The 27620-nt window shown below is 42.4% G+C and overlaps 1 protein-coding gene across 5 annotated transcripts in view; it reads right to left on the bottom strand.

Moving 5' to 3' along the window:
* Positions 1-27620, bottom strand: part of CPNE4 (copine 4) — a 635297-nt gene that overhangs the window by 12175 nt on the left and 595502 nt on the right. For all 5 annotated transcript variants that reach the window (XM_081569846.1, XM_081569842.1, XM_081569843.1 and 2 more), the window contains exons 10-14: positions 25555-25614; positions 15066-15199; positions 8159-8213; positions 5125-5176; positions 2311-2444 (exon numbers count right to left, since the gene is read on the bottom strand). In XM_081569846.1, coding sequence (XP_081425972.1) covers positions 2311-2444; positions 5125-5176; positions 8159-8213; positions 15066-15199; positions 25555-25614 — 435 coding nt within the window. The remainder of the gene's footprint in view (positions 1-2310; positions 2445-5124; positions 5177-8158; positions 8214-15065; positions 15200-25554; positions 25615-27620) is intronic.

Raw genomic sequence — 27620 nt, 5'->3', positions numbered from 1 at the left:
ACCAATAGGACCTCAAACAAATCTTCCCCATGATGTTGTGTGTTACTTTACTTGACTACTAGGTAGAAGAATAACCCATCATTTTATTTCACTTCCATCTGTAGCCTGGATACAAGCTTAGTTTTGGACAGTTTTTTTTTTTTTTCCTTCCCAGGAACTGAAGGTGAGTTGAGCATTGTGACGTAGACCGACACTCCAGAGAGTATAGAAGCTTCCCTTGTTCAATGCCTCCTGTGTTCAGGTAATGTTGAAGACATTTGAGTTGTGTCATCCCTAAACCTCATGTTAATCCAGAAGAGACAGCCATGATTATCCCCATTTTTCAGATGAGACTGAGGACTAGGGAGGGAAGGTTAAATCATTTATTCAAACTTATGCAGGTAAATTTGAATGCAGAGTTCCAAAGAATAGCAAGGAGAGATAAGAAAGCCTTTCTCAGTGATCAATGCAAAGAAATAGAGGAAAACAACAGAATGGAAAAGACTAGAGATCTCTTCAAGAAAATTAGAGCTACCAAGGGAACATTTTATGCAAAGATGGGCTCGATAAAGGATAGAAATGGTATGGACCTAACAGAAGCAGAAGATATTTAGAAGGAGGTGGCAAGAATACACAGAATAACTGTGCAAAAAAGATCTTCATGACCCAGATAATCACGATGGTGTGATCACTCATCTAGAGCCAGACATCCTGGAATGTGAAGTCAAGTGGGCCTTAGAAAGCATCCCTATGAACAAAGCTAGTGGAGGTGATGGAATTCCAGTTGAGCTATTTCAAATTCTGAAAGATGATGCTGTGAAAGTGCTGCACTCAACATACCAGCAAATTTGGAAAACTCAGCAGTGGCCACAGGACTTGAAAAGGTCAGCTTTCATTCCAATCCCAAAGAAATGCAATGCCAAAGAATACTCAAACTACTGCACAATTGCACTCATCTCACACACTAGTAAAGTAATGCTCAAAATTTTCCAAGCCAGGCTTCAGCAATACGTGAACTGTGAACTTCCAGATGTTCAAGCTGGTTTTAGAAAAGGCAGAGGAACCAGAGATCAAATTGCCAACATTGGCTGGATCATTGAAAAAGCAAGAGAGTTCCAGAAAAACATCTATTTCTGCTTTATTGACTATGCCAAAGCCTTTGACTGTGTGGATCACTATAAACTGTGGAAAATTCTTAAGGAGATGGGAATACCAGACCACCTGACCTATCTCTTGAGAAACCTGTATGCAGGTCAGGAAGCAACAGTTAGAACTGGACATGGAAAAACAGACTGGTTCCAAATAGGAAAAGGAGTACGTCAAGGCTGTATATTGTCACCCTGCTTATTTAACTTATATGCAGAGTACATCATGAGAAACGCTGGGCTGGAAGAAGCACAAGCTAGAATCAAGATTGCCAGGAGAAATATCAATAACCTCAGATATGCAGATGACACCACCCTTATGGCAGAAAGTGAAGAGGAACTAAAAAGCCTCTTGATGAAAGTGAAAGAGGAGAGTGAAAAAGTTGGCTTAAAGCTCAACGTTCAGAAACTAAGATCATGGCATCTGGTCCCATCACTTCATGGGAAATAGATGGGGAAACAGTGGAAACAGTGTCAGACACTATTTTGGGGGGCTGCAAAATCAAGGCAGATTGTGATTGCAGCCCTGAAATTAAAAGATGCTTACTCCTTGGAAGGAAAGTTATGACCAACCTAGATAGCATATTTAAAAGCAGAGACATTACTTTGCCAACAAAGGTCCGTCTAGTCAAGGCTATGGTTTTTCCAGTAGTCATGTATGGATGTGAGAGTTGGACTGTGAAGAAAGCTGAGCGCCGAAGAATTGATGCTTTTGAACTGTGGTGTTGGAGAAGACTCTTGAGAGTCCCTTGGATCACAAGAAGATATAACCAGTCCATCCTAAAGGAGATCAGTCCTGGGTGTTCATTGGAAGGACTGATGTTGAAGCTGAAACTCCAATACTTTGGTCACCTCACGCGAAGAGTTGACTCATTGGAAAAGACCATGATGCTGGGAAGGATTGGGGGCAGGAGGAGAAGGGGACGACAGAGGATGAGATGGCTGGATGGCATTACCAACTCGATGGACATGAGTTTAGGTAAACTCCGGGAGTTGGTGATGGACAGGGAGGCCTGGCATGCTGCGATTCATGGGGTCGCAAAGAGTTGGACACGACTGAGCGACTGAACTGAACTGATGCAGGTAAAAATGCAAATTTATTGTCAGAGTGGAGTGGGTGTTATGGCCAGTATCCAGGGGCGGAAAGGTATGTACCCACTAGCAGGCAGACCACCCCTCCCCTTACCGACGCCTCCTTGGTGTTGGTCTCCTCTGATGCTGACTTGGCCACCTTCTGGATGATGGGAGCGATGTTGGTGGGGCCATAGAGCTGGAGTTTTGGAAGGCAGCTCTGATAGGCTTCCACAACTCCTTGAATCCCTGAGGTAAAATCGGTAAAGATCAATAGCTAAATAGTCTTTAAAATATATTTAAATTCAAACACACACACACACACACGAAGCATTAACTTCCCTCAAAGAGTCCTTATCAACAACACATTTATGTTCTTAAGATAAAAAAGAAAACATCACATCTGGGCTGATGTTTCTGCCTCCATTTCACTAAAATCCTTCACTTTATGCATTTTAGTTATTTTTTGAAATTGGCTTGGGAAGAATTTATTAATGAATGATTGTGTTTCCTACAGAATAAAAACAAGTTTTTTTTATGAGAAAGAGAATATTCTAGACTCAGTTGAAAAAATGTCAGTTACAAACCTCTGTATTCCCCAAACTTTTCTACACTTTCAAAAATAAGGGATTCATGTTGGGGATATTTTGCAACCCTACAGCTTAAAATTCAGAGAGAAATCTTTTGGTCAGAACTCATTCTCTTAAAAGGTGAAGTCAAAAGCGATCATTTTTACAGGTGAAGAAACTGAGGCTCAGAGAGGTTTGTTGCAGACTCAGGGTTCACACCAGGTATGTCTGGCTCTAAGGGCCATGCTCGGAGCAGGCAATGGCATCCCACTCCAGTATTCTTGCCTGGAAAATCCCATGGATGGAGGAGCCCGGTAGGCTGCAGTCCATGGGGTTGCTAAGAGTCAGACATGACTGAGCGACTTCACTTTCACTTTTCACTTTCATGCATTGGAGAAGGAAATGGCAACCCACTCCTGTGTTCCTGCCTGGAGAATCCCAGGGAGAGCGGAGCCTGCTGGGCTGCCGTCTATGGGGTCGCACAGAGTTGGACACGACTGAGGTGACTTAGCAGCAAGGGCCATGCTCAAGGCTCTAACATTTCTCTAGTTTTTGCACCACCATTTTTACTCTAGTACACCCACCCCAGGCCACCTATGTGAGTAATGTGTATATACAGCTGTCTCTCCAGAGGCTGAAGTCTTTGTGGGCAGGAATTGCACCTTCCTCTCTCATAAGCTCGAGGCATGTCAGGCACATAGTAGCTGCTCCCCAAATGTGTGATGGATGAGGAAAGTGACTGTTACTGTTACCTGTTGGGGACCGTAATACAGACAAGTGACGCTCATCACCATGGGCACCCCTCACTGAAGGGGGCTTCCGTCCAAACATCCTGACAGGTGGGCTTTGTTTGTGGAGCTTCTCCAAGCCTGAGTCTTGACTGCACAATGAAGGTTCTAATCATGATCCCCCAGTGACACAGTCCCATTACCAGTGGTTTTTGTTCAAAGGGTCCTTTCCATGCCTGTTCTTGTGTTCCCCCTCCCTTCCCCTGTTTCATCTCATCCTCCTAAAGCCCTCTCTACCCTAAAACAGCACACTGATCCTGTTTCAGGCCAGAGAGACTCACAAAGTCCCTCCTGTGATTGTTTTCTGTCCATAACTTTCTAACCAGCTTTTGGGCATCTTGGATGTAGCTGTATTCTGTTTTACCTTTATACACACGCATGTAACAAAATGTGTATGAAAATGACTGTGTTCCATTCTCTTTAGTCTGCCATTCTAAAGACAGATACCAAATCAATATACGCAGCCTGGTTTTGAAGTTAAGTGATACTGAATAGAAGTTCTTTATCTTTTTTGGCCCTTGAGTTTTTGCTTAAGATAAGCAAGTTTGAATTCTCTTTCAAAGGTCCCAGGCAGATAAATTCTAAGATGTGAAACAGGTTAACATGGGATGTGCCCTTCACTCTGCTTTGATGAAAAATCAACCTTACAGTTGAAAAGCAGGGATGGTTCCAGATGAGGGAAGCCTAAATTCTAATAAATTTGGCATGAAGGATGGTGAAAGGGAATAAGGGCAGAATGGAGATCTGGTCTCAGAGGTTGTTCTGTGCAGACCTAGGGATACTGATGTCATGTTCTTGGAAAGTTAGTGCCAGATTTGTGAAAGAAACTGCAGAAAGCTTGACATCCCCCACAGGATGTGAATTAACTCTGTTTGGGGTTCCTCCTTGACAGGAAGGAGGAGAGACATGAATATTTCCACCAGCCCACTGTAAAAATGTCTTACCATTTTCATAGCAACAGATGTGCTTGGCTCTATTTATCATTTAGAAACCAGGAAAAATGATTCTAGGATACAATTGATCATCATAGTCATCATCATTACTTTGTGGAATGTGTTGGAGAATCTCTAGCTGGAAATAACAGAATAGGGATCAAAGTCTTTGCGGAGCTCTTTCTGGCACAAAACCTTTGAAACGACTCCGTTACCAATATGGTAAGATTGTCATGTGATGTCCATACTTCCCCCTCTTCTTCTTGCTACACAGGCAGTTGTGAAAAATAAATACTTGATGACAACTTGGAAAGCAGAAAGGGGGTTTCCTCATCACTGCCCATCAGGTGACCCTTCCCTCAAGATTTTTTTTTTTAGTTTTTTGTAGCTTTTCTTTTTTTTTGGCCAGAGGAATCCAGAATTGGGATTGATATTCTTGCTCTAAGCTCAAGACCTCTTCTGCATTCTGTCTTTTCCAGCTCTTATACCTCTGCTCTGTTGTTATTTGGGTCCAGGGAGCCTAATTCTCTGCTGTAGACAACCATCACTGATATATTGCATCAGGAGAGAGAAACTAAGATGGAAAAAGGGGGAAGGGAAGGGCTGTGGGACCCTGGCTTCCTTTCACATCATGATTTACCTGCACATTCCGGGTTGTCTTCATTAAAGTTGATGGCGAAGTCATGAGAGACCTGGACACCAATTAAAATTTACAAAAGGAAGACAGGAGAATGACAACATTAATCCAGTCAGGAGGCACTGGGGTTAGAGTCTGCAAACAGTCGCTCATTACATTCATTTTGTGTCAAGCAGCAGGAACCATTTTAAGCCTTTACAGAATCTCTCTGAGATGGAGGGTGGATTCTAAGCTCCCTGTGGAGTTGAGGTGACAGGGAGATTTTCTAGAATCAGATAAATGCTGGCAGGGAGGGAGAATAAGGTATATGAAAAAAAAATACAAGGAAAGATTTCAGAAAATTGTTAACTCCAAATAGCTTCAAGAGAGAAGTGGCCTGCGAACAGAGGCTAGATTTGGCTGAGTTCTATTTGGACCAAGTGATTAAAAAATGATAACTCAATAACCCAAGCTGTCTGCTCAAGATGGCTGTGGTTACAAAGGCTCCAGCTAAGCTGTTGACATTTACGACTCATTCTAACATAATATATAGAACTGCTGGGCAGGAGGATTTTCACATACATACAGGTAAAAATAGATTCCAGCTTTTGGAAAAGTAATAAAGTAACATAATTTGGAAACTTCCAACACAGATTCCTCAACCTGGTGGGACCTATGTACAATACAAGGTCAAATAATACGTGGCTTATTTTTTTCTTTCTAAAACGTGATAAAATAAGATGTGTGTCCTGGCATCTAGACATTTTTATTGGGTCACTTGGAATTTTACTGATGTTTCCATTTCAAAGGCTATTTCCCAAAGCACTGACTCTCTGGGGCCTAGAAAATAGATCATTGTGGTAAAAATCCCTTTTTTCCCAGTGGGGGTCAGAGCTGATGCTGTTGGTGCCTTACCCACATTCCCTTGCCCTTGGCTCTTCCAGGCAACTCAATCAACTGTCAGTCATCTTACCTGGTTTATTTACCTTAAGTTTTTCTTGGGCTTCCAGAGCTTGCGTGGCTTACCCAAGTGACAGGTTAAAAGTGTTGGGGAATTAATGTCCCCTGAGAGTAATGTCCCTGGAGAGTAGCTCTTCATCATGGGCTGACAGGAGGCTGTGAATCAGCATCCCAGCCCTCTAATCCCTTGGGGTCTGTGTGTACTCTGCACTGTCTCCCAGGATTTGGCTTTGGCTGTCCATGCTGCTAATGACTTGTTAGTAAACCCTATGTTGACTTCTTCACATTTTCCCTCTCTCTACTGAAGCTTTCTCCACCTCTCAAATAAACTGCTTGGATCCTAATCCTTGCTGTAAGGTCCTGGAGAGTGCAAACTAAGACAGAGGTGATTGTGACTCAGTTTCAATGCACACTGAGATTTTATCCTGAAGAAGTAAGTCATGGTAACCTTATAAATTCTCTGGGGGCACCTGAGCTGCTGAGACCATCAGGGCCTGTCTGAGGCAGAGGGGAGATGAGGCATGGAGATGAAGCAAGGAAAAGGGTGGGGGAATGGCTTTGGGGGAATAGAGTGAGGATGCATGAGGGATGCCTGGTAGGGGAGCAGGAAGAAGTTAGCTGTCAGGCAGAGTGGATCAGGAGGGGGATCAGGACTTTAGCTAACAGCTAGAAGAAGTTGCTTTAGAAGGGGGACCAGGCAGATGTCAGAGATGAGGACAGGAAGGCCTGGAGCCAGGTATGCCGCACACCTCTATCCTCAGCCCCACTGGGCCAAGGCTACCTAGGGGGATTGGGGAGTATGCTTACGCAGCTCAGGGCAGCTGGACTGGTAGATGTCCAGGTCCAATTCCAGGCTAGAGGCTTAGCAGTTCTGTGAGGAAGGTGGGCACCCACCTGCCCACATCTTGGAACTGATACCCCATCTGAAGGGGACTGCATCTCCTGAGCTCTGGGTAATTCTTTTATGTATGATCTTTTAATTTTAGTATTGCCAGGCCTTTCAGTTTTTCCAGAGAAGCCAGAAATCTGACATTTTCATGAAATTGTCTAATTCTTTAAAAAAAAAAAACAACTATGTGTCAGAATATATTTGTGGCCTGATTAACATCTATAAGTCAACAGTTGACAACACTTGATCTATATTCTTCCCCCACCATGTGCTCCATTTCCAACAAATGCTTCCAGAATTCTGTAGCATGGCCAGCAGGGAGAACAATGTGGGCAATAGGCAAACAAGAAGGAGGACAGGTCATGGAGACAGGCTACTCCATCACGGCTCACTCCAGCAGGAAAAGGAAGGTGGACTGCTTTTTTCATAAAAGATCTTCGGTCTGACTGCTGTAGGGTGGGAGCAAAAGTGGGCATCTGCCTCCTGATGTGCAGCTCAGATTAGGTCAGTAAAAGAGAAATTGATGACTGGGCAGTATTGCTTGCATTTAGCTGGGACCTCAGAGGCCTCCTAAAGAACAGATGGCCCTGCTCCTCCCCAAGATTCTTCCACTCGGGCCATCTGGTATGGGAGAGTGCCTCAGCCCCACTGCAGCACAAATCTCTCCATATTCAGTCTTTGCCTTCTTTGTGTCATGAGAAATCGGCATCAAGGTCAAATAGGATTCCAGTGTTTTTACAGTAGCGTTTCAGCTCCAAATTCTCTGAACCCAAGTAGCTCTTTCCTCAGGATTTCTCTGTATCTGCCACACAAGACTGGCATTTATGAACTTTGGATGAAGGAGTCTGTAGACCTCACTGTCATGGACTTTCACTGTCAGAATGGTCAGTAGTCTTTCTCCAGGGGAGATCTGAATAGATGGGCTCTGAGCCACTGAAGATCAACTTACAATAGTTTCTACACTCTCTGACTTGTCTATATGAAGCTAAACAATAGAAGTTTTCATTTGGAATTGACTCTGAGACAGCCCATCGAGAATCCCAGGAGAATGGGTGACATCTATACACCAGCTCGAAGAGCTAACCTCACTGGTTGTGAAGATCACTTCTGACTATGGGCCTTTACATAACTGTATTAAATGTCGAAGGTGTGAGACTCCTGTGAGGGAAATCCATGTCATCCTTTGTTTATAGTAAAACACCCACTCACCGTGTACTCTGGGGGTATCCTGGCACCGAACCCAAAGGCTGGGAACATTTTGTCACTGAAATTAAAAAAGAAGTTGCTGTATTTTTTCATCTAATGAGAAAGAAAAACATAAACCTGCATTGCCTCCCTAGAATAGGTCCCTATGCCAAATGCTAACTCATGCTTTTTGATTACCTGTGGTAACAGGGGACAGCAATGGAGTGGAAACCTGAAATAAAGAAATAATCCCCAAAGCTCATCACTTTACTGCTTTCCTATACTATAGGTGAGAAGTGAGTAGGAGAAGAATGAACATTGATTGGCACTACAGTATGCCAGATATGATGCTAGGCTATGTCTATACTTAGTTAATTTTCATACATTTGAAGGTCCACCTACTTTTTATTCCTATTTTACTGATGAATAAACTGAGTCTCAGAAAGTCTAAGAAAGTGAACTAAGGTGTTTACCAGCAAGCACTGTGTAATTCCAAAGCCTATGAATTTTCTATTATACCATCAAAACTTAATGATTATGTACAGTATTAAACGTGGTTTCCTCTTGTGCTTTCTGTAACTGGGCCCCTGATCAGATCACAAACAAGACACTTCTTAAGTGAATTTTGTGCTGTCAGGGGATTGTTGCAGTGGAGCTCAGGAATATTGCTCTTTGAAGAGGGCATGTCCTCAGGACACCTACTTTTTATTTTCTCTCCCATTAAAGACCCAATTGAGATTTGTTCTTGGAACAATTTCTCCATTTCTCAATTCTTGCAGAGTCAGTCAAGGAGAAGAGGAAATTCAGATAAGGGCTCACTGTCCCTGGAATGTCTCTGGAAGCAAAAGGGGAGCCCCAGGCTGAGAAGTCAAAGGATCAAAGCCAGAATGTCACCCATCACCATCTACTGATTTAGATAGAGGTCACTGGTAGCCAAAGAAGGCTTTGATAGAACTTCACCAAAATACATCCAATTTGACCAAATTTGGGGCAGGGGTTGGGAGATACAGGGAAATCAAAATTCTTTGAAATCAGAGGCTAAGTTTGTCAGAAAATTACTGGTTCCCCCTTTCCCTCTCTGTTATGTAGATATGGACTTTGCATACATCTAGCAGGTATTAGGGTATTAATGATGATAAACAGAAAATCATAAAAGCTTATGAAGGATTAGACACAGGTCTGAAATACTTCTGGGCCTTGGAAATATTGAAATGCTTTGTCTCAGAGATTCCTTCTTAGCTAAGATAAGGGTGAGGAATGTGAAGGAGTTTTTAGAGGTACTTTCTAGTTAAGTCTGGAAGAAAGCTGTTCTGGGTGGAGGATGGGCCCAGCTTCTTCCAACTCAGATGGCTCAGAAGTCAAAGCAGAGAAAATTAGGAAGCTCCACACCTTTTTATTTTCTTTGATGAGTTTAAGAGAGGTGAGATCTAGTATTCTATTTCTAATCAGCAAACCAGTGTTTCAGATTTTATACCTTCAAGCCACCCTTGGGGATTTGAAGTTTACTGAGCATGAGGCACTGTTACACAATTGAGTTTCAACAGCAGGAAGGTAGGGAAAATGCCTCACCTACAAGGGGAATAATTAATGAGTCATGAGGTCTCAATTCTCTGAAGTTAACCACCACAGAGACTCTAATAAGCATACTAAAGAAAAAAAAAATCAAGCCTAAGAACAATAGATTTAAGCATTCATTTTCCCTGATTAAAAATAAAACTAGACAGAGAAAGGGAAGGCAAGTTGAGCCACACAAGCAAGTGAAGGCTTGCCAGCACATCAGAAAACTTAAAATGAGACCTACCAGCACTTATAAAGGGGCCATTTAGAAACTACTGAGATGACTGGTGGAACCTCCCAACCTGGAAAATTCAAGGCAGATTGAATTTTCTGAAGGCAGTATTTCTTACTATTGGAATAAAATAGTATCAAATATGATCAAAGAGTCCAGGGTTTTCAGCGGCAATGAGGTTGCTGTCTTGAACTTAGGGAAAGATCTTGGTCAGATGATCTGCCAATGGGAGATGCATTTTTACCTTCCCAGGTAAGGAAGAGGGGGCTAAAGCAAGAGATGAATTAAAGGAGAGACTGTGCCCATAAGGAAATGGAGATGAACTCAGTAAAATTGCATTTTAGAACAGCTAGACATTAAATCAAAGCTGTTCTCTAAAGCGGTGGTCTTAAAGTTGGGGTATGTGGAGGTGCAAAGCCCTTCTATAGACATTAGAGCATGGCTTCTTTGCTTTTAAAGGAAATCAATATTCAGCTCCTTTACCTCCCCATGTATTCTTTGCTGAAATTGATCTTCTGGGAATGTCTGTGATTGAAGTACCTGCTCCTCATTTGCACCTCCCCTCTCCCAGTTACCCTCTGCTCACCCATGCAGACTCTCAGTCTCCGTGTGCACTGCTCCCCTTTGCAGAAGTTCCACAGCAGAATACAAAGGGACATTTCCTGATGAGAATGACTTGCTAGCAAACAAATCCTTTCGTGAGTCAGGTAGTTGCCAGTCTTTGCTTAAAAGAACTGTTGGAAGTGCTGATGTCAGATGGTAGACCATTAAAAATATCTTTTGATGATAGATATGTAATATTTTTATATAAAACTTGGAATTGAAAGAACTGCATAACACTGCTAGGCAAACTCTTTCCATTACCATGGACTTATAAAAATAAGCTTTCTTAGTATTTACATTGATAAAACAAAAAATTGAATTAGAATTGATGCTGGACTTTTCCATTCTGGTCAGAGGGGGCAGTTACCCACAGATAAGTAAACTAACTGGGGAAAAAACCTAATATCTGTTTCATTAAGATTTAAAAAAAAAATTTTATAGGCAATAGTCTGTTATTGAAATTTCTCAAATATTTATGATCAATTAGGCAACAATAATGATTATAATAAAGACTAAACCAGAAGATATTTTTAAATGCTTCAAATCTTTTCATTACAGTAAATTTTAGAAATTGGAAATTTAAAAATTTATATTCATATTTTAATTAAAGACATAATATAGTGATCAATTAAGGAATTTCAAAGCAAATTTTAAAGATACATTGGGATGAAATTCTATGGGAGAAGGGAATGAAAATATGAGTTCATGAAAAAGAAGAAACAGAATTTTCACCTCAAACTGATGAACTTGTTCACGCAGCTTTTAAATGGATGATGGTGGGTATCAAGTAGCGTTTAGTTCTGCTGGATGCATTCAATAGAGTTATGTAAGAGTTTTATTTTTAGATGTCCATATTTACATTACACTAGAATTTTCATTCTATGTCACTATTTAAACTCATGATGGAAAAATGTTAGATTTCAATGTAATAGGGTATGAAGGTTATATGTTTAAACATTCTTTTTAGGGGTGTGTGAGCCAAAAATTTTAAAGGTCATTGGTCTAAAATGACTTTTAGGTCTGACACTATAGTCCTTTTCCCTTTTGTGTCAGTTGATGTTTTAAAAATAAGAGTATAAGCCTCTATCACTTAATAAGCTTCTACTATTTATTAAGAATGTACAAAAGGCAGAACTTTTATATCTAAGTCTTACAACTACTCTGCAGGGGAAGTTAGCTGAATCTTTCATTTGCTGTCAAGGAAACAAGGCCCAAGGAGTTTAACCTCAGAATGTGAACCAGACTAAATCTGGGGATAGAGCCCAGGCACCAGCATGTTTTAAGGCTTCCCTAGTGGTTCCAAAGTGAAGCCAAGAGAACAATGGACTGGTGTCTGCAGAGTGAAAAAGACAGCACGGTAATGTGACTTCTGACTTCTAACCCAATCCTCTACATTCCAGCCTGTTTCAGTTCTAACTGTACCTCGCAGCACCCTACCCAGCACTCTTTGAAAGAGACACTTGTCAGAGACTCACATCTCTGCCGAGCCCTAAGAATGGATGCTACCCTGGCCTTGAGCAGCCTAAAGAGACCACGTTGTTTGTAGGAGCTGGGGGACGGCTACAACTGACTGGGAACGGATGAGCTCGTTTGTGAGGCACACACTTGGGGAGCTGGTGGAAACAGAAGGCAGGGGTCTCTCTCTCAGAACCGCTGAGAAAATGGGCTAGCAGAGGTGCCTTCCAGGCTTAGGACCTGAGCCTCCCCTCAAGGCTGCCCTGAGAACTCCGACCTTCACGCATCTCTCAAGCTGTTCAGCTTCATGGATCAGCTCGTCATGACCCGTGAGCAGTGAATGTACAAGGCAGGAAGAAAACTCTTGGCTGTCAGAGGCTGAGAGGAATTTCAAGGTTCCTGGGGATTAAAAGACTCTGCGTCGCTACAGGTGGGCAAATGGAGCCTTCTGTCAATTTTTATTCAACTGTTTCTTTTTGAGCAGCAACCCTACTGACTTTGATGCAAGAATAAATTAATTCCAAAGCCCCTACTTGCAATGTCCTGACTATCTTTCCACCCACACAGAGAAGCGAGGGAAACTTGTCAGTTTTCATGAAGTGATTAGTGTGCCGATTTCAATGCTTTCTTTACATGAAAAATAAAAATGCTCCACTGAGTTGAAGAAATCTGATTTTCTTGGCCAGTTGGGACCAACAACTTTGGTATTTTCCTTTAAAATTAAAAAAATAATAATTTATTTGAATTGGAGGATAATTACAATATTTTGATGGTTTTTGTCACATATAACATGAATCAGTTTTTTAAAAGAATCATCTGAGATGATTCTTTATGTAACCCGAAGGTATCCTCTCTTACTTTTATCTGTACTTTTGAGGAAATACAAAACTCCTCCCCGGGCTTTGTCTGGCTCATATTATGAAGGGATAATAGCTCCAAAAGATGTGTGGGTCCCTCTGACTGTCTTATCGGCATTTTGAGTTTGAGGTAATCAGGAAACAGAAATTCTGTAGCCTCTCCAATAAATCTGCTGCAGAAACACAGCAAGGGCTCTGGGTGTCGGCATCTTAATTTCTGGCCAAGCCACCAATTTGCTCTTTGGAATTCATTACTAGGCTGTCTTGTGCCTGCAGAGTCAGTCAAGGTCAACTTTACTGATTCAACTAAGTGTCTATTGTGTTGTATTAAGTGCTTTTACTTACTTTATTTTATGAGTATTTCAATATTTAAAAGTTATTAAGAATCCTGAAGAAGTTCTCACTCTTCTTCTCTTAAATGGACACATTATGATGCTAGGTAACACTGTGTGTGTTTGGGGTGGAGGGTAGAGAGAGAGAGAGAGAAAGAAAGGAGGGAATTACTGTGGTGGTTTCTTGGGGGATATTTGGAGGAGTTTCTAACAATGGAAATTGCAATCTGTCTGTTTTTTCCCTCTTGGTAAAAATCTCCATATGACTTGAGCCTTTCTAAGAATCCTTCCTGAATTGGGGCCTGAAGAAATCAGAGCTGAGATTCAAGTTGCCTTCACAGATAATATTTCAAGGTTAAGTACAAGTATCATTTCAACAAGGTAATTTAAAATGCTATCACTGCTCTCTGTTCCAAACGTGGAGGGGAAGTGTTGGCAAGGGCCTCATGTTTAGCACTATCTGATTTCACTGCATCTGTTCATTCATCCCCAACTAGCTTCATACACATCCGAGTTATTGGTGATGACCAATCCAAATCCAGAGACTTGCCGGTGGGAAGGACACTCACGCACCTTCTGGTCACTAGGTTGTGTCACTCCCTAAGTGCCTGGGTATCAGGTTTTTAATATGGTTATCACCAATTATGAGACTAGAAAGAATAGAAATCAGGCTATTTCATGAAATGTCTCTGAAAGTGGAGGACAGAGTCACTTTCTTTATTTTCCTGGTCAATTAGTTACTGCTTGGGCTTCCCTGGTGGCTTAGCTGGTAAAGAATCTGCCTGTAATGCAGGAGACCTGGGTTCAATCCCTGGGTTGGGAAGATCCCCTGGAGAAGGGAAAGGCTACCCACTCCAGTATTCTGGCCTGTAGAATTCCATGGACTGTATAGTTCATGGGGTCACAAATAGTTGGACATGACTGAGCAACTTTCACGTCACTTAGTTACTGTTTATTACTAACTAGTCTTGTTTTACAATCACACCACGCTGTTAACTGAGATTTACCCATAATATATTTACACTGGTTCTATTTCAAAGAGCCTTCTTAATCAAACATGTGAACAATTTCACCTCAATCTAGAAATACTGGAAAGGCAAAATAAATTCAGTTCAACGTAGTTTATGTAAATCACTTCTTACAAGGAATTCTCTTGGTGGGCAAGGTCAATGTCTGCCGTCAAGTAAAAATAAATATAATATCGATCTGATCTAAAAATTGTTTTCTATGCAGACATACAAACACATATAACCACTGTCGTGGGCACAAACACACCCTCTGATAAAGTTACCAGTAGCTCTTGAGGTCAGTGAAATCCCATGATTGCAAGCTTATGCTGTGGAAGGAGGTGCGTCTGGGTTTAAATTCTACAGCCCTTGGCTGTAGGTCAGGGTACACACCACTTCACCTCCCTGCAAAGTTTTCCTCTTCTGTTAAACAGAAGGGTTAGTATGAGGATCAGAGAGAATAGTGCCCAATAAACCGGTGCTTCTCAAATCTCAAATTGCACACAAATCATCTAGGAATCATGTTACAATGTAGATGCTGATTTAGATGTTCAAGTGGAGCTTGATGTTCTGCGACATTATGCTGCTAGTCAATGCACCCAACTTTGCAAGTTTCTGTATGTAGTAAGGCACATGATGAAACTTCACAAAAGAGAAAGCAAAATTTCTTTCCAGTGGTCCTGCCAGCCAAGTAAGAGAAGAAAGGATTTTTTGGTGGCTAATGTGAGCTTAGCATGAACTCAGTTCCTCTAGAGGTGAAGAGGATAACACATTTAGAGCCAGGCTTTATTTTGTCCCCTTGTGAGCCTCAGTATAACTTCATTTCCATTATTCTGCCCAGGATCAGCTAGGGGCTACAAGAACCCCCAGAGATGGGAAGTCTCATACCTGTCATAGTCTTGGCAAATCTCTCCCACTGCCACCAAGGCCTTCAGGTACTCATTGGGCTGGTAGGGGTGGATGTAGTGCAGGGAACAGCTGTTCCTGGGGTCCCCATTTGAGGCCGTGAAATCTATAGCTACCTGGAAGAGAAGATAGGAGAGTGGGTGGATTTAAAGTGCACATATGTCATTTAACCTTGACAGTGATGCAGCCTGAGGGAGGGGGAAAGTGGTATGTTACAAATCCTGCTGACAAGCAGAGTTAGAGAAGAAATTTCATTAGCTTTAAAAGCTAGTTGTTCAAATGCTGGAGAGGATGTGGCGAGAAGGGCACCCTCCTATGCTCTTGGTGGGAATGTAAATTGGTGCGGCCACTATGGAAAACAGTATGGAGGTTCTTATGGAGGTTCCTCAGAACACTAAAAGTAGAGTTAGCATATGATCTAGCAATCCCACTCCTGAGCATATATCCAGACAAAACTCTCTTTCAAAAAGATACATGCACCCTCTATGTTCATAGCAGCAGTATTCACAATAGCCAAGACAGGGAAACAACCTAAATGTCCATCCATAGATAAAAGGATAAAGAAGATGTGGTACATATATACAGTGGAATACTAATTGGCCATAAAAAGAATGAAATAATGCATTTGCAGCAATATGGATGCAACTAGAAATTACCATACTAAGCAAAAAGTAAGTCAGAAAGAGAAAGACAAATATGATATCACTTATATGTGGAATATAAAATATGACACAGATGAGCTTATGTACAAATAGAAACATACTCATAGACTTGGAGAACAGACTTGTGGTTGCCAAGGGGGAGAGGGTGTGGGGGAAGGATGGAGTGGGAGTTTGGGGTTAGCAGCTGTAAACTAAAGGAAGTCAACCCTAAATATTCACTGGAAGGACTGATGCTGAAGCTGAAGCTCCAATACTTTGGCCACCTGATATGAAGAGCCAACTCTTTGAAAAAGACACTGATGATGGTAAAGATTGAGGGCAGGAGAAGGGGGCAACAGAAGATGAGACAGTTGGATGCTATTACTGACTCAATGGACATGAGTTTGAGCAAACTCCGGGAGATAGTGAAGGACAGGGAAGCCTGGTGTGCTAGAGTCCATGCGGTCATAAAGAGTCGGACACAACTTGATGACTCAACAACAAGCTGGATAAACATTAAGGTCCTACTGTATATTGCAGATGACTGTATTCAGTATCCTATGATAAACTGTAATGGAAAATAATATTTTAAAAAAAGAATGTATATATATGTAAAACTGAATTACTTTACTATAAAAGCAGAAATTAAAACAACATTGTAAATCAACTATACTTCAATAAAAACATTAAAATAAAATAATTTTTAAAAAGAAAAAAAATTAAAGGGATAATGAGTGACTGAGGATGATTAGGGGTGACCTAAAAGGACCAGTGAAATCCAATATCTTCTGAGATAGATTTCATCCTGAAGGTGAAAGCCAAGCTGGTGAAAAAAGAAAGGAAGACAACATGAACTGTGTTGAAAAGTTAGTTGAGGGTGGGGAGTCTACATGCATTTTGCAGTCAAAAAAGCATTCTAAGTCACACCTATGAGGCACCAACTAGACAAAGGTCCAGATACATTCAGACAATCGCTGGAAAACTTCTCCAAGGAAGACACTCAAAAGGTACCCAACAGACAGGTTTCCAAGAAATCAAGCATCTCAGGCCTCCTGGATTTGCTAAGCTTCAACACACACCCACCACTCTTGACTTCTGTCCTGACAAGACACACTAAAGAGATCATAGCACCTCACAGGTGTACATAGTGTTTAAAAAGTAAAAATAGTGCTGGGAAGGCTAGAAGTAAAGCATCTTTTTCTCTCCTATTGTGGAAAGCACTTTAGAACTGTAGAAAATTCTAGAGACTGCAAGGATGTTGCAGAGATAAACTTGATTCTCAGGTAGCACTAGTGGTAAAGAACCCGCCTACCAATGCAGGAGACATAAGAGATGTGGGTTCAATCCCTGGGTCAGGAAGATCACCTGGAGAAGGAAATGGCAACTCACTCCAGTATTCTTGCCTGGAACATCCCATGGACAGGGGAGCCTGGTGGGCTATAGTCCATAGGGTCACAGAGCCAGACATGACTGAAGTGACTTAACATACACATAAACTTGATTCTGCTCTGATTTATCAGTGTCATTGCAAATATTGCAAATCACTGATGTTCCAATCTACCTGTGTTTTTTAATACTGGAGTTGTCCCATGTGTGTTGATTACCTGATTGTCAAGGGTGTCTTGTGATGACAAAAACATGCTGGTATCTTGATGTAAAACCAGAGAATGAAATCAGATAAATCAGATAATATAAAGAATAGAGGGGAAAACCTCCATAAAGAAAAATGACAACTCAAGAAATAGAATTGAACATCTAATCCTCCTAAGCATGGGCGAGATCCTCCAAGCATGTAGGCACCAAGAGGCAGCATCTGAGCCCAGGTGTATCACCTGGATGAGTCCCTGTGGTGTGGGAAGAAATGTATGTAACATCTGGATGAGCATTAAAAATTTTGGCAACAACTATATTAAATTTTGAAAAAAATCATAGGGCTGGGATTAGGGTAAGACAAGAGAGGTGACTAGGGCATAAACTCAGGAAGGCACTCATCTGATCCTACACTTGCCCAATGCGAGTGATGCCTCCTTAAATTTTGCACCCTAGGTGACTTCCTCTCTTTCTTCACTCTGGTCCCAGTGCTCTACATCTTTTCATTTCTATCAACTCTTCATCCTTAGGCTTGGAATCATTCCCTTATGCTTAACAAACTAGGGAGAGGCAGAGATGGTGGTGAGAAGAGGATTGTGATGGAATATATTAAGCATGGAATAGAAATAGGATATTTGTTGACTGATTGTGAAGTTGGATGCCAGTTAGGGAAGGGAGTGGCCAGATCTCCTTGGGGATGGAGGAGATTATGAAGTGGGGTAACTTGAAGTTCAAGGTTAGTAGGTAGTATTGAGTTGCCTGTCCCTGGTGGTGCTGTAGAGAAAAACATGCCCAGTGGAAATTGCTTTTTATTTTTCTGCAGGCCTCTGGGGTTTGCACTCTTTCTGTGGGGATGGCCCCCTTATTTATGACAACCACAGAGGCTATTCAAGCTCAGAAAATGCTGATGAAACTTTGGGGAAGCGTATTAACCTAAAAATTATCTGACGAAAAAAGGAAATAAAATAATGATCCCTATCACATGCTGCTTTCTATGGTTCCCTCTGCTCATAAAAATATTTCATCATTTGTTGTTGTTGTTCAGTCACTCAGTTGTGTCCAATTCTTTGCGACCCCATGGGCTCCAGTATGGCAGGCTTCCCTGTCCTTTACCAACTCTAGGAGCTTGCTCAAACTCATGTCCATTGAGTCAGTGATGCCATCCAACCATCTTATCCTCTGTCGTCCCCTTCTCTTCCTGCCTTCAATCTTTCCCAGGATCAGGGTCTTTTCTAATGAGTACGCGCTTCACATCAGGTGGCCAAAATATTGGAGTTTCAGCTTCAGCATCAGTCCTTCTGATGAATATTCAGGGTTGATTTCCTTTAGGATTGACTGGTTTGATCCCCTTGCAGTCCAAGGGACTCTCAAGAGTTTTCTCCAGCACCACAGTACAAAAGCATCAATCCTTCAGTGCTCAGCTTTCTTTATAGTCCAACTCTCACATCCATACATGACCACTGAAAAAACCATAGGTTTGACTAGAAGGACCTTTGTCGGCAAAGTAATGTCTCTGCTTTTTAACATGATGTCTAGGTTGGTCATAGCTTTTCTTTCAAGGAGCAAGCATCTTTTAATTTCATAGCTGTAGTCAACACCTGCAGTGATTTTGGAGCCCAAGTAAATAAAGTCTGCCGCTGTTTCCATTTTTTCCCCCATCTATTTGCCATGAAATGATGGGGCCAGATGCCATGATTTTAGTTTTCTGAATGTTGAGTTTTAAGCCAGCTTTTCCACTCTCCTCTTTCACCTTCATCAAGAGGCTCTTTAGTTCCTCTTCGCTTTCTGCCATAAGGGTGGTGTCATCTGCATATCTGAGGTTATTCATATTTCTCCTGGGAATCTTGATTCCAGCATGTGTTTCATCCAGCCCATCATTTTGCATGATGTACTTTGCATGTAAATTAAATAAGCTAGGTGACAATATACAGCCCTGATGTACTCTTTTGCCAATTTGGAACCAGTCTGTTGTTCCATGTCCAGTTCTAACAATTGCTTCTTGACCTGCATACAGGTTTCTCAGGAGGCAGGTAGGGTGGCCTGGTATTCCCATCTCCCGAAGAATTTTCCACAGTTCGTTGTGAACCACACAGTCAGGGGTTTTAGTGTAGTCAGTGAAGCAGAAGTAGATATTTTTCTGAAATTCTCTTGCTTTTTCAATGATCCAACGGATGTTGGCAATTTGATCTCTGGTTCCTCTGCCTTTTCTAAGTCCAGCTTGAACATCTGGAAGTTCTCGGTTCACGTACTCTTGAAGCCTAGCTTGGAGAATTTTGAGCATTACTTTGTTACCATGTGAGATGAGTGCAATTGTGCAATAGTTTTAACTTTCTTTGGCATTACCCTTCTTTGGGATTGGAATGAAAACTACTGTTTTCCAGTCCTGCGGCCACTGCTGAGTTTTCCAAATTTGCTGGCAGAATGAGTGCAGCACTTTCACAGCATCATCTTTTAGGATTTGAAATAGCTCAACTGGAATTCCATCACCTCCACTAGCTTTGTTTGTAGTGATGCTTCCTAAGGCCCACTTGACTTCACACTTCCTCCAAGATGTCTGGCTCTAGATGAGTGATCACACCATCCTGGTTATCTGGGTCGTTAAGATCTTTTTGTATAGCTCTCGGCTACCTTGTCTCACTTTATCATTTGAGTTGACAGTAAACAGACAGTCTCAGGTACAAGGCAGCTCAAAGATTTTTTTTTTCCTGGCAAGCGATGGTTCCTAAAATCTCCCTGATGAGGCTGGAGATAAGAATTTTGTCTTTAGGAGGTGGTCTTCTACCACGAATTCTCTGTGCTCTTTAAGTTAGCATGAGTGCAAAGAGAACAGAGAGAAAGGTTAGGTTTATTTTAAAAAGCAACAGGGAGGCTGTAAAAGATGGGACTAAGTTGAGAAATAAAAGCAAGAAAATGCCTGAAAAATGCCAGTTTGTGGAGGAGGCTCTTGATTCCTGGCCTCCTGAATGTGGCAGGCCTGCAGAGCTACTGTTTTCATCTTCTGCTATGAAGCATTTAGGAAAGCCTGTGGTTCTGGTGTGCACTCGCATCTTCCCAGTGGGCAGCCCCAGAGCAGGCCTCCTTTGTCTCCCCTTCTGCCCAGGAGGCCTTGCTGTTCATTAAGCAGAGCCATGGAGCAGTTTTGCAAAATCTTGTAAAGTATGAGAGCAAAGTGCTTACTTTCTCTATGCTGCCAAGTCCCCAGTGTGAGGAACTGCTTCCGAAAAAGGCTGGATGCTAACGATGTTATCCTTCCTTGGATATTTTTAGCTTCTTACCTGAAACGAGCCCATGCCTCAGATCCCTTCCCTTCCTCTGACAACTGGGCCATTTGAGACCCACCTGGGTGTTTTTTGGGGAAAGCTGCTGTGAACCCATCTCTGGTTAGTTGTCTGATCTCTCTGAAACCTTTGTGATATCATCTGTTATAGGGCAGCTGTTCGTTTTTCTTTTTTAAGTCTGTATACAGTTTGGGCCTATACAACGAGCCTTATAGGTGGTGATACTATTCAGTCTGGACCATTTCTTAAATAACATGTATAATTCTTGTGCTTTTCTGCTTCCTCAAAACTCCATAGCAGGAAAGAAATAGGAACCAAGACAAGATGAGAAAGAACCTGGATGTTGTCTGGTTTACTTCCTGGAATGTGCAAAACATTTTCCTCTTCAACCCAGGACTCAGTCTCATGTCTTAGAGGTCTATACAAGAGTCCATCACTATTTAGTCTGGCATTTAAAATCAGGATTTAAAACTAAACTGAGATATAGTGTGGGCATAGGATGTCCTAAGTGTATTAAGGTCAGAAAAGATGACATGAGAGGACCTTTAACAGGTGATCTTTTCTTAGGCTTGAAGGCTAATCTTCAAGCTTAGCCACATTCAGCTTGTTATATCATATTATTAAAAAATAGGTAACAAAATCAGAGATAATGAAAAGCGATACTCGCCCTTTTTAAGATTTTTTTGATGTGGGCCATTTTTAAAGTCTTTATTGAATTTGTAACAATATTGTTTCTGTTTTATGCTTTGGTTCCCTGGCCACAAGTCATGTGGCATCTAAGCTCCCTGACCAGGGATTGAACCCTCACCCCCTGCATTGGAAGGCAAAGTCCCAACAACTGGGCCACCAGGGAAGTCCCAGAAATACCACTTTTAATTTTAAAAAATTACAAATAATAAAAAGGGTTGTCTGAATATAATATGAGAAAAATGACCACTCAAGATTCTACTAGTTCAGTAAGTTATATTTTTCCTTTTTAGTTTTACATATATATTAAATACAAAATATTTTAAAAATTTATATGTAAAAAATATATACAATACATAAAGACATTTAACATAGTTGTAATTATAGGGTAGCTTTGCTTCATATTCTTTTTTTCTTCACTTAATATTATGACATTAACATATTTTCATGTGATTACAAGTATTATAATTATCACTTAAAATGGCTTTATCATAGTCCATCTAAATGAGCCACTACAATTTATATAGCCATTACCTTATTGTTAGACATTTGTGTTGCTTAAAACCTGATTCCATGAAAATCCATTTTACAATGAACATATTTTGCATCTGGAAAGGCAGTAACTTTCAAAAGAAACTTTTAATTCTTCTACCATTGTCTTTCCAGGTATCTTATGGAGTCTGCTCTCATCTATGCTGTCTATGGCTGTTGATTTTGTAGGTAAAATTCTAGTATCTGGTTTTCTTTTGGCTGCTGTGTCATGCGCCAAATGCATGGAACCCAATCTCTCTCCCTCAATCTCTGCTTAACCTCTGCCCAGCTCTTCCAAGACCACGACATGACTGTTGCTCCAGTCCTTATGACTCAAGAATTCACACGAGGAACAAAGGTTGTCCTCACGGGTGTCCTTGACAGCCTGCAATTGTGTGTGGGATGGAGTGTGTGCACTTTCCAGTGAGAGGATATAAATCTTGTATCAGATTTCAAGTGGTCCATGGGACCGAAAAAGAGGAAGAATCATTGATAGGGGCTCTTTTTAGCATCCTTTATCTCCTTCCCTCCCTGGGATCTTTTCTGCTTATTTTATTACTTAAAATTCCCCTCTTCTCATCCTCAGGTTGGCATCTACTTTCCGCCTCTTGTCTTTCCTTCACTGTCGGCTGTGTCGAAGAGTAGCTACACCCGCTGCGTTCATGTCCTCACTCTCGGTTATACCCCAACACCTGGGCCTATTGTCTCTGAAGCTGCTCTTCTGCTGAAGTTGCTCTTCTGAAGATGACTTGTGCTTACTCATCACATGGCCCAATCATTGATTTTCATTCTTCACCTTATCGTTTCTTTAGCATATGATATTATTGTCCTTGATCCTGTAAGAATTTCTCCTGATCATCTGAGTTACTGCCTCTCCTGAGACTTTTTCCTCTGGTGTAACTTCTGTTACTGTTGGCTCCTCTTTCCCCAGTTGCTGAATGCAGATTTTCTATAACATTCTGTTACGAGGCCTGCTATCTTTCTGTCTTCTTCTCTTTAGCTGTCTCCTCCTGACCTATACATGTGCAGCTTCCACCTCTCTCCTGAAACCAAGGTCCATATTTATAAATGCCATCTCACTGGGATACCTGAAAACACCCCACCACATCTGCAGGGAAGTTCATTCTGCTGTCTGGCAGCTAATCTTGATTTCCATATTTCTGTGAATGGGGCCAACATGCTTTGTCTTCAGGCACAAAACATTTGAATCATCCTAGACTCATTTCCTCTGTTCTGCCCATTTCCACACCAGGAAGCCCTCTTCTCATTTCTCATCCCTCTGCAAAGTTCCCTTCATTTTGCCAGATGGCTTCAATGAAATGATGGGGCAGATAATAAATACTTAGAGGCCAAATTAAGTAAGGCATGCTAATTGTTATTAATAGTTTGCATTACAGCTTATCATTTACATTAGCTGGCAATGCTTGAGTAATAAGAAATTATTGACTTAATTTTAAGAGGAAATGACTTAATTTTAGAGGAAAATGACAATGAGGTGGTTGTTATGCTTTCTTTAACAGAAACCTCAAAATAGAACACCTAGCACCTTCTCCTGCATCCCTGGCCTGGAGCCCTCCAGGAGGAAGGACTTTGTTTTAGGCACTGCTTATGGTCTGGCCCCTTCTGCTCGGCATTTATCTGCACCTGCTCTCCCTCTTCAGAGGTCTTGCTCCTCACTCACTGCAGACTTCCTGCAGGTCCCTCTGTGGACCCTGGAGGGCTGAGAAGTGGGGGCTGGGGAAGTGGTGATTACCACTGAGGTGGTCCCTCCAAGTTGGGGAGGGTCAGCAAAAGTGAGAAGGATGGGACATCTGGTGATCCAGTGGTTAAGTATCTGCCTGCCAATGCAGGGGACGCAGGTTTGATCCCTGCTCCAGAAAGATTCCACATGCAAATAAGTCCGTGCTCTAGAGCCTGCTAACCCCAACTACTGAAGCCACCACAATGAGAAACCCGTGCACTGTAATGAAGAGTAGCCTCCACTTGCCACAACTAGAGAAAGCCCACACGTAGCAACAAAGACCCAGTGCAGCCAAAATAAATAAAGTTAAAAAATGAAAAGTTAATTGGCAAGTAACTAGTTTTAAAAAACAGGTTTCTTGTTACTCAAGCACTTTTTAAAAAAGTGAGAAGGAGGGGAGAGCAACGCCAGAAGGATAATCTCCTTGGGTCAGGGGACCACACGACCTTCCCTCTCCTCTGTGAGCCAGGGTGTAGAGCTGGAAACTCTCTGGGCTCAAACTTCCAGTTTTCACTGGGGCTAATTCTTTGCAGCCCAACTCCAAGGGCAAAGCAAGCCCCTGAAGGTTGACTAAAGAGTTGCTCAAAAGCATGGGATCTATAGAACCTAAAACAGACCCAAATCGATAGAGCTTTCACTTGAAAATCTATGAATAGTTTCCTGAAACCAGCCCTTTGCCTAAGATCATGGGACACTGTCTCCTCTGTGACATTGCTGGCTCCTCCAACTCCAAGTGCCCAGGACAGACATGGGTTGGGGTGTTTTGCCCACAATGCACATGGTTGCTACCTTCTAAACATGCCAGTGTGTATATGGGGGTGGGGTGCTCTATGGGTGTGCCTTTAGAGAACCTTAGACTTTAAAGAAATGACCATAATCTATAATTAACTCCCATAAGTATTCAGTGGCAAATGAACAATGGCCTGAGTTTAGGCAGGACATAGGTAGACTCCTCTGAAGTTAGAGCAAAAGCCCAGCCTCTATCTAGGGAGAGGCCTTATCTCATCCCCCTGGGGAATCCCCTTCTAATCCTTTGGGTTCCACTACCTTTAGTCTCAGGAACACATTGGTCCAGTCAACTCTCTTGGGCTCAAACCATTTTCTTTGCCTTCCTCACATGATTGAGCCCTTCTAGGGAGCTAAATAGGGCTGAGTTTCACAAGTACAGTTCTGTAAGATGGGGCACAGATGCTGCACAACTTGTTTACATCCACGTGACTTTCCCACAGGTTTTAATAGATCTATTTCTTGTCATCTGGGTATTCTCTTTTTGCGGGTCATGTCTGCTGGAAACTAGGAGGATTTTGAATATGAAGCCACTAAGAGCAAATTGTTCCAGGGCAGGTAGACTTACAATCTTGGCCCACCCAGACACTTACAAAAGACCCAGCCCACTACCAAATACATTATTAGGAGTGTACAAATCCCAAGGGCTCACAGATTCCATGTAGAAGATCCTTAGTGCACTCATTAATTGTATTTCTCAACATTGACAGACTGGTTCCCCAGTCTTTTGGAATTCACTTTTTCATTGCCTGATGAATCATCTGGATGGCTTACTCTTGGCATTGACCGTTGGGCTTAACATGTAAGCTTGTGTTCTGTCCACATGAACACAACCAAGATGTCGGCCATGGTTCAGTGGGACGTTTTAGCATGGTTCACTCCTCCCCCCAACCCTTTTCACCCAGTGATGGAATCTGGCAACCCACCCACTGCCTCCTGCCTCCTGCAGTTACTGAAAGAATGGAAAGCATAATGGACTGGTTCCCCAAACCCCCTGAGGTTGAATGGCATGCATTTCCTGATTGGATGCTGAAAAAATAGTTGTGGGGAGAACAGAAGTGTGACCTCATTGTAAAGACATGTTACTGTATGATGTTTCAGCGGTGAGACCTGAGCAAAGCCAACCCAGAGTCTTAACAGACTGTGGGTCCTTGTGCCCCACACCCAGCACTGCCCCCCAACCTCACTCCCTGAGTAAGAACAAACAAACAACTCACTGTAAACTGGATTTGGCAGCCACCCATGATGTAGTCCAAGAAAGAATGCATCTTGTGGATCTGCATGGGAGGAGAGGAAGCTGTATTAGAACAGTGTGATCCGAGTACTTACACACTAGAGGCCTAAACATGGGGCTTGCTGACCTAGAGGGGAGAGCAGAGAAAGGCCTGTGGGAAAACGATGAGTCAGCTGATTATCTTTCATGAGAGGAGAGAAAGAAAACAGAGGGGCCTGTGAGGGCTGCAACCATCCATCCTCTTTCTCACTCTTCTTGGGTTTACATATGATTTTAATCAGCCTCTGCCTCTGGGGTGAGACTGGTACTGTGTTTTCATGGGTCACCACTGGTTTGAAATTCATGAAGTCTCACACTTGGCTTCAGTCTTGCTGCCCGTGTCTAAGTCCCAGTTCTGGTAATGTTCCTAACACCACAGGGAAAACGACGAGCAGCTTCAAGGTCACAATTATCCAAGAAGCTCTCCACTGTAAGCTGCCAGCTAGTGAGATTCCTCCCTTGCCATGAAGAACAAGGATTAATATTTACTGAGCGCTAACTGTATGCCAAGCTCTTAACATACATGATCTCATTTAATTCTTAGAACGAGCCTGTGAAGGTGATGTTATGATTATTATTGTGTCCATTTTATCCACGAGGAAACTGAAGCTAAGATCACCTACCTAGATGGTGGAGGGGGTACTCAAATGCATCCTTTTGACCTCTAGGTTGGAAGTCAACAGGCTTCCTGCTGCCTGCCCCACCCCTAGCTTCTGTGTTCTCACACTCTTTACTGATTTCTAGTCTTCATTTCTGCTTCATTATGATTCTGCTGCTTGAGTCTTGGTGACATTCATCTACACAGTTATTTGACAAGGATTTATTGAGCCTCCACCATGCCCTGGATGCTAAGAATACAGGGAGAAGAGAAACAGGCATGGTACCTGCAGTTATAGAGCTCACAATCTGTATCGTTTTACTGGTACAACCATCAGCTGATTTTTGACCCTCACTTCTCATATTCCATCTGAGGCTCAGGGCAGCTTCTCAAAGTCACCCAGTTGCTCAGTCGTGTCCAACGCTTTGCAACTCCATGGACTGTAGCCTACCAGGCTCCTCCATCCATGGGATTTTCTAGGCAAGAGCATTGGAGTGGGTTGCCATTTCCTTCTCCGGGGATCTTCCCGACCCAGGGATCGAACCCAGGTCTCCCACATTGCAGACAGATTCTTTACTGTCTGAGCCACCAAGAAGCTTCTCAAAGACTGATCCACAAAACTCCATGGTGGCATTTCCAGGCACCACCTCCAGGTGGCACACATCTATCGGTAGACTTGTCTCAGGGCTGATGCTTACTGGGCCCTCAGAATAGTGCCTGCTCCCGGCTTCCTTATGCGAATGCTTTGCCTGATAGTTGAGATGCTGTGTTATATTTAGTCACTCAGTCGTGTTTGACTCTTTGTGACCCCATGGACTGTAGCCCGCCAGGCTCCTCTGTCCATGGAATTCTCCAGGCAAGAATACTGGAATGGGTTGCCATGCCCTCCTCCAGGAGATCTTCCCAACCAAGGGATCAAACCCAGGTCTCCCACATTGCAGGCAGATTCTTTACTGTCTGAGCCACCATGGAAGCCCAAGAATACTGGAGTGGGTGGCCCTACTACTATACCCCTACCAATACCATGTCCTCTGAGTGCCAGACTCTTAGATCGAAACAGTTATATGCACAGTCACCTTACAGAGATGATCGGTTGAACTGACTCATCTGGATCTTATTTTCTCCTGCTTCTGTGGGCACAGGACTGTTCTGAATGCACCAGGATTTGGTCTGTATAGGTAGGTAGGTAAGATGACCAGACACAACTGCCTTTGAAAGAAGAGTTTATTATTCACAGTTCCCCAAAGGACTGAAGGCATGTCCTGCCACACAAGAGGGCCACATGAGGTAGCACTGGGTTAGTCAGGAGGCAGGAGGTGTGCAGGGAAAGCATAGGCAAAAGTCATTATGGTGGTTTTTGTGGGGAGGAATGAGTGAGGCAAGGTAAGCAGTTAAGCAGGCTTAGGACTGAA

Source organism: Giraffa tippelskirchi, chromosome 2 (assembly GCF_054371585.1).
Source record: "Giraffa tippelskirchi isolate mGirTip1 chromosome 2, T2T-mGirTip1v1.2.pri, whole genome shotgun sequence".
NCBI classification, from domain to species: Eukaryota; Metazoa; Chordata; class Mammalia; order Artiodactyla; family Giraffidae; genus Giraffa; species Giraffa tippelskirchi.
The sequence above is the reverse complement of the archived record's forward strand: the minus strand, read 5'-3'. Positions and strand labels throughout refer to the sequence as shown.